We start from the raw sequence: 10,101 nt of genomic DNA, 5'->3' as shown, positions 1-10,101 counted from the left end.
CATATAACATTTTGTTCTGAAAAAACGAATATGATTTTAATTTTAACTCTGGAACCGAACCATCTAATCGTTCTTGTGTTTGTTTATTCAACAGTTTGTAACTTGGTTATCTGAAAAGATACTAAGTTACGGTATGCAACGGGGTTTTAGAAATCAGAAAAAGACTTCAAGATTCAGTCTTATATTTACATACATCAGTTCCATCAAATGTGTCGCTACTAAAAACCGCATTATTTTTGCATAATGATCGGAGCTCTTTAATGGATTCTTGATTTTTTTAAAATAAAAGTATGTCATAATAAGGTGTTCAAAATCTGAAATGTTAAATGAGAATATCGTTCTTATGCTCATTTTTTATTCTAAAATTGCCTTAATCAATACTTAAACCGTTTAATAAAATCGTTTAGTAAGACTGATACTTTTTAAGGTCACTTTGTTTCGTGTTTCGTTTTGAATGCATGGATGGAAATTGATGAAATTTTCAGTGAAGCTGTCATGTGTACTTGCACAAAGTTTGGTGACAATCTGTCAAGTGATTTTTGAGATAGCGTTCAATATTTAAAAAAGCATGGTGGTAAAATCGTGCGCAAAATATTCGAACTGTTTGTGGAGAGATATTTTGAAAACAAATCGTTATGGACAGCAAAACGAACTCTTTAGTGGCTTTCCAACCAAAAACTTTCCATTGACAAGTCTCGCCTGTATTTTCCGGAGATTAAAAAAAAAAAAATTAAATTTAATGTCTCGTTACGAAAAATCTCTTCAGAGAGTTAAATGAGAGTTAAATACAATAATTTTCAGAAACTTAGTGGTGTGCTGAAAAATGCAGTTTTTTTTCTTCACGATGTCCTGATTTCATAACAGGCGGCTAAAATATCTTGTACACCCTCCATGGAGGTCAATAGTTTGACTATTCAAAACCGTCAACGTCAAACAAAAAACAAAATCATCTAAGAACCGTTGTTCGTATTCACGCTGTTGGTATAAATTTTAACATGCTTGTTTTTATGAGCGAATAGAATCCCAATTGAGCATACAAAAAATGATTTTCTTCTCGAACCAAGTAAAATAAGAAAACTGAGTTTCGGTTTAATTCAAGTTTAATTCAAGTGTTCTCCGGTATCAATATTAGGTTACCGATTCGTCCAAAATATCAATCAAAATATATTTTCACCATTCAAGGTATTGTAGATGGCTCTACACTCTACAGTACTAACTTCCAACAGATATTCATTTTATGCTGATTTGTTTTTGCAAGACACACATTGCACAATGGGGAAAAAGTGTATAAACCGCGAAGAAATTCAATATCTTCCCTCTTACTCAAAACAAATCCATAAAAAAGTACTTTTCTTTAGTGAAAATTTCCAGAAAAGCGATTGGACATAGTTTTAGACTCCGAACGAGCTTGCAAACGGAGTTTAAGTGCCTTTTTAACCCCTAATTCCTCTATATTTTGTAAACAATCCAGAAAAAACTTATTTAGACTTCAAAGTTTTGAACAAAAATAGACCTATCTTGTGTAATTTTTTCTGAGAAATCGAATGGAGGTTGTTTGAGTCCCCGCACGCTTCGGAAAATAGAGTTTTTATCATCGATTTTGGTTGATATTTTTCGGTGAAAATTAAGTCAAATCCAAACAACTTCTTTACGTTATGGCTTACTGTTTTGTTTCGGCCATCTTCAGCAAAACGGTATTTCATAAAATTTCAAAAATAGAATATAATACAAAAAATTTTGTTGGAATAAAAGTTTTACACAATTTTCCGTCACTGGCTGTTTTACCCTCAATTCCCCTATATTTTTCAACTATTTAAGAAAAAAATATGTTCGGCCTTCTAAATTTTCAACCAAATGGGACGTATCATGTGTGATTTTTTTTCCGAGAAATCGAATGAAGGCTGTTTGAGTCATCGCAAGCTTCGAAAAATGGAGTTATGGCCGTTTGGATTGCTTGGAAAAAATCACACAAAATAAGCCCCATTTGGTTCAAAATTTTTAAGTACGAACATTCTTTTTCTGACTATTTGAAAAATGCAAGGGAACTGAGGGTAAAAAAGCCATAACACCTGTTTCCAACGCCTGCGGTAACTCAAACAGGCTTCGTTGTATTCCTCGGAAAAAAATCACACAAGATTCGTTCCATTTGGTTCAAAATATACAATTCCGAATATGCTTTTTCTGAAATATTTGAAAAATGTTGGTAAATTGAGGAAAAAACACTCCTGTTTCCAATCCGTGCGGTGGCTCAAATAGATTTCGTTGGATTCCTCAAAAAAAAAAAAAAAAAAAACACAAGATAAGCTCCCATTGGTTATAAATTTTCAAGTCCGTACATGCTTATTCCTGAAATAATTGAAAAATGTAAAGGAATTTAGGGTAAAAACAGCCATAACTCCATTTTCCGAAGCGTTCGGAAGCTTCCATTGAATTCCTCGGAAAAAAATCATACACGATAAGCCTCATTTGGTTCAAAATCTTTAAGTCCGAACATGCGTTTTCTTAACTATTTGAAAAATGTAAGGGAATTGAGGGTAAAAAAGCCATAACTTGATTATCTGTGTTAGTCGATAAGCAAAATATTTAAATTTAAGTGAAATATGCAATGATCCAAAACTATTTGAGGATCACTGGAGTTGCATAGTACTTAACACTTCCACATGAACTCACTACACAATTGTATCTAAATGAACACTGCACACGAACGATACGAACAAGGTACGTGGAGAAGTGGTTTGGAAACTTCGGAAAGGCCGTTTAAAGATTGCTCAACCCGCGAACCTTATCCCCCAACAATCTGAAACGTGCCGTCGCTCAAATAGCCTCCATTCGATTCCTCGAAAAAAATCACTTAAGATTCGTCCCATTTGGTTGAAAATTTTGAAGTTCGAACATGCTTTTTTTTCTGAAGTAATTGAAAAATACAGGGGAATTGAGGGTAAAAACAACTATAGCTCCATTTTTCGAAGTGTGCGATGACTCAAACAACCTCCATTTGATTTCTCAGAAAAAATTACACAAATAGGTCTATTTTTGTTCAAAGTTTTCAAGTCTTAATAGGTTTTTTCTGGATTGTTTACAAAATATAGAGGAATTAAGGATTAAAAAGGCACTTAAACTCCGTTTGTAAGCTTGTGCGAAGTCTGAAACTATGTCCAATCGCTTCTCTGGAAGTTTTCACTAAAGAAAAGTACTTTTTATGGATTTGTTTTGAGAAAGAGAGAAGATATTGAATTTCTTCGCGGTTTATACACTTTTTCCCCATTGTCCAAGCAACTAAAAGTCTCATATCTACTTAAACTCGTTCCTCCAAAGTTCGAATTTTTCAGAACAAAGGTTCCAATTCCTGGTACCGAATTTTCTCGAGTGTGAGCATGAAGTTATAAATGGTTCCTCAAATAGCCTTCTATAGACTTTAAGTTCCAAAAAGTTCCTCAAATAACTTTTTTTGTGACATGTCAATCGCATCCACACAGTATAAAAGTTACAAATTAGATCTCAAATAGCCTTCTATGAATTTCAAGTTCCAAGAAGTTTCTCAAATAGTCTTCTGTGAACTTTAGTAACAATCAACATGCGTCTTTGCTGCTGGCCGCTGGCTGCCCTTGCGGGTACTCTAGGAAGCTTATAACCACTTCGAATTTTAGCTGCCGGTAAGGCAACATCCAGGTGTGGCGTCGTGGCAGCGTGTTTGGCTATCATCTCGGAGGATCGGGTTCAAATCTGGTACCAGGACTTGTTTTTTGCATTAAGTTGTTTGATTGCTTGAGTAAGCGAATCAAATAATTGTGTAGCAAAACTGGCGTGAGTGCTGGCAGGTATCGACCAAAGTTAAAAACAAGATCAATTGATGGGAGGAATAAAGATAGATGCCGAGAAAACGGCAGCACCACATAGGCTGGTGTTGACCAAAGTAAGAGAAGAGTGGAGAATTTTTTTTTGTTTTTGCTGATTAAACGTTTATTTGTGGGCTGAATAGAAGGCCGTTCAAATCTGTAATGGAACTGTAAAGTTTCAATATGAAATTAAATTTTGGGCTGAAAAAAACGAACTTCGGCACATTGATTATGCTGATTAAGCTGTGTTCGACCTTTTTAACGAGACTTTTGGTTGCTTGGGTGTGCATTGGTTACCATGGCTAGATGCATGAGTTTTGTTGCCGTTATTCTTTAGATGGCGTCGCCTACATCGAAGGTTCGTATAAAGGAATGATTGTTCGTGACAAAGCCTTCTTCATTATCTTGAAGTAACCTTTTCTTTGGTACGTTGTAGGAAACAATGTTCTCAACTCGAAAATAAATCAAAAACAGCAGTGAGCATGGTTGCCAAAAGTACAGATTTATCTGAATAAGTGCTGATTTTGGCATTATTTTTGTACAGATTCTGTCCGCCCAGAAGACAGATTTTTAGGATTTGGATCAGATTAGTAGTTAGCTTCCGGATTTTAACAACTTTTAGGTAAATAATTAATTTTGATTGGAAATATGCCTTTTGAAATTTTGAGAGTACAAAAATGCTATCAAACGTCAAACAAAATTAAAAAAACTGCTTTTTTTTAAATATTTTGCACTGATAACATTTCTATCTGATGGTTCACATTGCGGTACAAAATTTTGACTTATTTTTACCAATGAGAGTAAAAATTTAAATGTAGCCTCGTTGTGAGAGGGAGGAATAGTTCAGTAGCGAATTTTGAATAGAGCGAATGCGCCAAATGTAAATAAATGGAGTTATCAACTGGCTAAAAAAGTACGTTGGGAGACCTACTTTTTGATCGCTTACAGCTCGTGTAATCTTGAAGCATGATAAGCCAACGAAAAAGGATTGCACTCAGAACTGAAAACAGTGCTGTTCTCTCCTGGCTTTGTGTTGTTTGAGAGGAACAGACCAATCATGGTTACAAGATTTTCATGAGCAAATATCTATCGATTCTGAAAGAAAAATCGTTATCAGTGTGCTTAAAACTTTCCAATTAAACATGGACGTGGAGTTTGATATCAAACCATTCCAAAATAATAAATATAACAGCCAGTTAACAGCAACAGATGTTGCACTGTACCAAGATTTTGATAAAAGGCAAATTTTATATTATTAAGACTTTTTTGCATGCCTTCATGTATTTTTTAAAACTTTATTTTAATGTTTGTTTCAACCACTATAGCAATTTTTTAAAAGATGGTCAAATTAAAAAGATTCGGCTTTTTTTGTTGAGTTTTTATTAAGGTGCTACTAATAAACACCGGATTAAAAATTTTTTTTTTTCTTTAAATTGTTTACAAATGCATCACCATTCAAAAAACATTGCCATAATTTTCTTCTTTTTTTATTAAACCTACCTATATTTATTTTTTGCTAATGATTTTACATGAGTTTAAAGCATTCTTCGTAAAAATTAGTGGCGCTGCTTTTTTTTTTTGCAAATTCTTGTTTTCGATCCGGTTCTTACAACAATAAAATAAAGAAAAAAGTTTATATATTTTTTTAATTCAATCATGGCAATTTAAAAATTAGGTACCTGCATGTTTTAACCAAAAAATTAGAAGCTTATCTCAACAATTAACTGCAACTTTTAGGTTATGTCAGATGATTTGATAAATTTCATAACATTCAAATCAATAACATATACAAAAGAAGTGAAAATGGTGAGGCAAAACATCTATTTAATCTAGAGACAGTTCATTCATAGCTGGGATTGCATTTCAACCAAGAACTGGAAGCGTGAATACGGAAAAGTTTGTACTGTATATTGTTAAGATTCCAGTGATTCGAAACGCTCCCTAGCTGATAATGGATTATTATGAATTTAAAGATTCTCGTAGTTAATTGGTGATAAAGCCTGCGTTCGATTTCGAAATTTACTAGAATCAGTTGATAACAAATAGTTTGCGTCTGGCAAAGCTGTCAATCGGAAGTTCCAAGAAATGACTCATATTTTTCTTACTTGGTAAAATATTCATTTTGTATGAGAGAGGCACCAATTCAAATAATCGTTAAAATTTTTCAGGATTCTTCTATTCTTTTTACGTTTTGAATCATTGGAGGCAAAGCTGTACCCTTGCAGCCGGCTGCTGAATGGACGCACTTGTTACGTGGAGAATGTAACGATCGAGTCCTGGGGCGATCACGCCTCGGTACAGTTCCAGGACGTTCTTCAGATCATCATTGAATCGAGTAACATTTCCCTCTTTTCATTGGAATTGTTCGCCAGTTTAGGAGAAACCGATTTCCTTACCCTGAAAGACAGCAATATTCATTCCGTTAATTTTAGCTCCGACACGTTGAACTCGTTGAAAATTCATAAAACAGATTTGAAAAATCTGAGCATCGTTCCGGTTCCAAACAACAATTTGAACACATTGATGATCAACAGGAATCCGCTGACAACGTTACCGGATAGTATTCGATATTTGTACGGTTTATCGATCCTTGACCTGTCTCAAAACCGATTGGAAACCATCAACCTGGATTGGTTTCGACAGATGACCAAACTGATAGTTTTGGATCTTTCCTGGAATCGTCTAACGAAGCTAGACGGTAGCTCCGATCTTCGTCTGCAGCAAGTTAAGAATCTCTGGATTAATCACAACCACCTCACGCAAATTCCGTGGTTTCCGATTGCTTTCCCCAAACTGGAACGAATTCGCCTATCGGACAACTACTGGAGCTGTCCCTGGATCCTATCGATGCGTCAGATTATCTGGGATCACAAGATCACTCTCTACGACTCGGATGGTGCTTGCAGTGAGCGAATAGAAGGTGGACTTTGTTGCTATGACGTTACCCCGGAAGACCCGGAAGCATCCCGGTACGAATTGATCGAGATTCTTGTTCAACCGCAGACGGGATCCGATTTGATGATTGATGACCAAGTGGTGAATGCAACAAACGCAACGGAAATGGTTCTTCCTTCGGTTAATGGAAGCTGTGCGGAGCTGCTTAGCCAGATTAGCTATCTGCGGCAGGGCCGAGTCCGGTTGGCAAAAGAGAAGGTTGAACTGGAGCAACGGTATGAGAAAAAAGTTGCCTCGTTGCAGAACATTTTAAGAAGTGTGCGGGAAGATTTGGAGGAATCGGAGAAGGAAGTTTCACAGTACCGGCTTAAGGAACGGTTGCAACTTATGGCGAAAACTAGTAAATTGAACTAAAAATGTTAATTATAGCTCAATTATACGGAATGTTAGTAGAACTCAAGTGGAGGTGACGATTGCATTTATTGAGAAGATCCTACGTACAAACTGAATGAAGTTACTAACTGAAATAAGCCATCCGAAAAGTGTTTCAAAAGCATATTGAAAAATTAGTTAATCTTTTACCGTGTCTTTGGTCATAAGATCGAATCTTGTTCGTTGAACGAACAAGAATACATCTCTTAAAACATTTTTGTTTTTTTTTTCATTATCGATGATATCATCAATTTTGTGTTTGTGAAGTCAAATCCTTCCCCATAACTTTCGACACGAATGCCATGAAGATGATAAAATGTCACTAATAAAATTAACCCTCATTCGTCTCAGAAACTTTCACCCGTTACAGTCCCTGGAGTGTCAATTTGATACTCCTGACTGTAACCAATATATCTATCTTATTTTCCAACCAATTTTTACCTCGTAATGTTACTCAAATATGTTTCCCAGATGTTATTCAGCTACAACACTTCAGTTTTCCTTAATTCAAAGGCTGAAAAAAAAATCCGAAAATACATGCTTCGGGAAAAGACTGTAAATCAGCTATAGAATGCTCAAAAAATTATTTTAGAGTCCAAGAAAACTGAGTTGCACACGATGATATATTTTTTGTAATTTTTTGAGCTCATGACCACAAAAATGTAAAAAAGCGGTGTACCAACACAACAGATTACTTTTGGAAAGAGGATTAAAAAGTTGACGTAAATTGTTCAACTTTGCATTTTAAGATTTTCAAAATACGAAATACAGAATTTTTGACGAATGTTAAAAAGTATCTGTTTTTTTACTTTTTGTCAATTTGCTATTTCTCAGATTTTCTTGCACTCAAATTCAACTTTGCACTAGATTTTGAGTATATTAATGAAAAATTTTGAGTCTTTTAACGCTAATTATTTGAATTACATTACGAGATTTCCAAAACTATAAATTTTGTAAAACACGGTTGAGAAGCAAGAGAGATATAGTGGTTTCAAGCAAGAAGTGTCAAATTGACACTCAAGGCCTGATTAGGATTTTTTTACTGGGCTTTCAGGGTGCTTCCATAAAAAAGTTATAATGCAGGATTAAAGATTTCAAGAAAACATCAGCGGCCCTGTTTTTTTATTGGGATGTACCACGAATAAAGTTACAAACTATCAAACTTCCATTAGTGTCATACTGGAACTCAAGAGCGGATTTAGGTTAAAAAAAAAACTCCAAATCAAAATCTTTGTCTTGTAAAAATTCAGATTTTTTATTTTGATTTCCATAGTTTTCTAATCAATCGAAAAATTATACTTTTTGAAATATTATGAAGCACAGTTTTTCGAATACAGCTTTAATGTACTAACATACCCTTCGGTTCTAAGGAATTGAAATCGGATTTAGGTTGGAACAAATTTGAAATCCTTTTTTTGCCACTTTGAGTTGCAACATCATGAGGTGGGAAGGGTAATAAAAAATAATCCAAATTTTCAATAAATGGGAACAAATTTAACAAAAGATTTCATGCAATAAACTACATTCTATATTGAGCAAAATCGAAAAATAGAGTTATTTAAATGGAAAATTTGAAAACATCTCGAATACAAAAAGTAAACAATTTCGACTGTCAACATTGAAATTTAATCATCTGAACATTTTTTTTGTGATTTTAACTAGTAGAAATTTTTGTAGTATTTTTTACTCCTTAATGTATGCAACATACTTATATCCAGAAAAACTGAAAAAAAATCACTTTTAGGAGAACCAACAATTAACTATAATTGTTGTTTTTATGTGAATGGCCTTTATGGAATCCCCAGATTATCAAAAACTATAAATTTTCATACGTTTTCTTTGGATTTTTCATTGAAAACCAATATTGTTGCAAGTTACCCCTTTTTATAAATATAGCGATAATCGCATGTTTATAGATAATCCAAAATAACTGAAGTAATTTTTCTGACTACTTCAATTTGATGTCCTATAAACCTGAAAACTTTTGATGCATAAGGGGTACGATTATCTGTGGACATAAATTTTCAAGAAGCTATTGAATTTTAAAAGTGTTGCACGTTGCCCCATTTGATGGTACTACTCGACTTACTCAGCCCCATCATTCATATGAAGTACGTTCTATGCAGCTCAAAATTTAAGTTCTTATTGATACTTTCAAGTTCCAAAAGAAATCTTAATGACCTTCTATTCAGCTTCCAGCGGCCTCTTAATTCAGCTTCCAAAAAATCGCAAAATGACCAAAAAAATCTCTCTATCTCAACTGAGCCCTTGGCTTCGGTTCTTTCCACCTTCTGTTGATTATTTACTGTGTTCTGTACCGGTTCCGCCATGATGCCACGCGCCGGATTCCAAACTCGACAAATTGCTCAATTGTTTTTTTCCTACATTTCCTACATATATCGCACCAGAATGGTCACTCAAGTACTAAATTATTTATTGAAAAAAAAACTTTCCCGGCTTGGGGATCGAACCCCGATCTTCATGGTGAGAATCGAACTCGCTACCACAAGACCACGCCTAGATGTTGTTCTAACTGGAACTAAAATTCGAAGTTTGCTTTTGGTTGCTTGGGAATGTCTTATGGTGTATATCTCCAGAAGATAAGTATTTTTTGAAGATTTATTTGTTTTATGAAATTTGGCAAAACTGGCTTGTTTCGTTTGCTCTGAAATATTGATAAAAAAATGAAACCATCAACAAGTGAAATATTTTTGTTTCGAAAAATCATGCCAAACATTGAAATTTTGAGTCATTTTAGTAATGGATATTGAAAAAAATCATATCATCAATGTCACGAAATTTTCATAAATCAGCTTTAGAAATTACCAATTATGAACCCGATCAGGAGGGAAAAACCAAATTATATCAAAATGAGATATTTTGATACTAATTTTTTTCTATCTAAATGAGTTATTATTCAGTACTCGTAGGTATTAAA

At 34.3% G+C, this 10,101-nt stretch overlaps 1 protein-coding gene across 1 annotated transcript; it reads left to right on the top strand.

The window, feature by feature from the left end:
* Positions 1 to 5,838: 5,838 nt before the first annotated feature.
* Positions 5,839 to 7,245, top strand: LOC129759677 (uncharacterized). Its single transcript, XM_055757189.1, has 2 exons — positions 5,839 to 5,944; positions 6,005 to 7,245. Exons 1-2 carry the CDS (start codon positions 5,922 to 5,924, stop codon positions 7,143 to 7,145), a joined length of 1,164 nt encoding a protein of 387 aa, XP_055613164.1. The 5' UTR covers positions 5,839 to 5,921; the 3' UTR covers positions 7,146 to 7,245.
* The last annotated feature ends 2,856 nt before the right edge of the window (positions 7,246 to 10,101 follow it).

The sequence above is a fragment of the Uranotaenia lowii genome, unplaced genomic scaffold, assembly GCF_029784155.1.
Source record: "Uranotaenia lowii strain MFRU-FL unplaced genomic scaffold, ASM2978415v1 HiC_scaffold_241, whole genome shotgun sequence".
In the NCBI taxonomy this organism is placed as follows: Eukaryota; Metazoa; Arthropoda; class Insecta; order Diptera; family Culicidae; genus Uranotaenia; species Uranotaenia lowii.
Note: the sequence above shows the minus strand (reverse complement) of the source record. Positions and strands in the feature narration are given on the sequence as shown.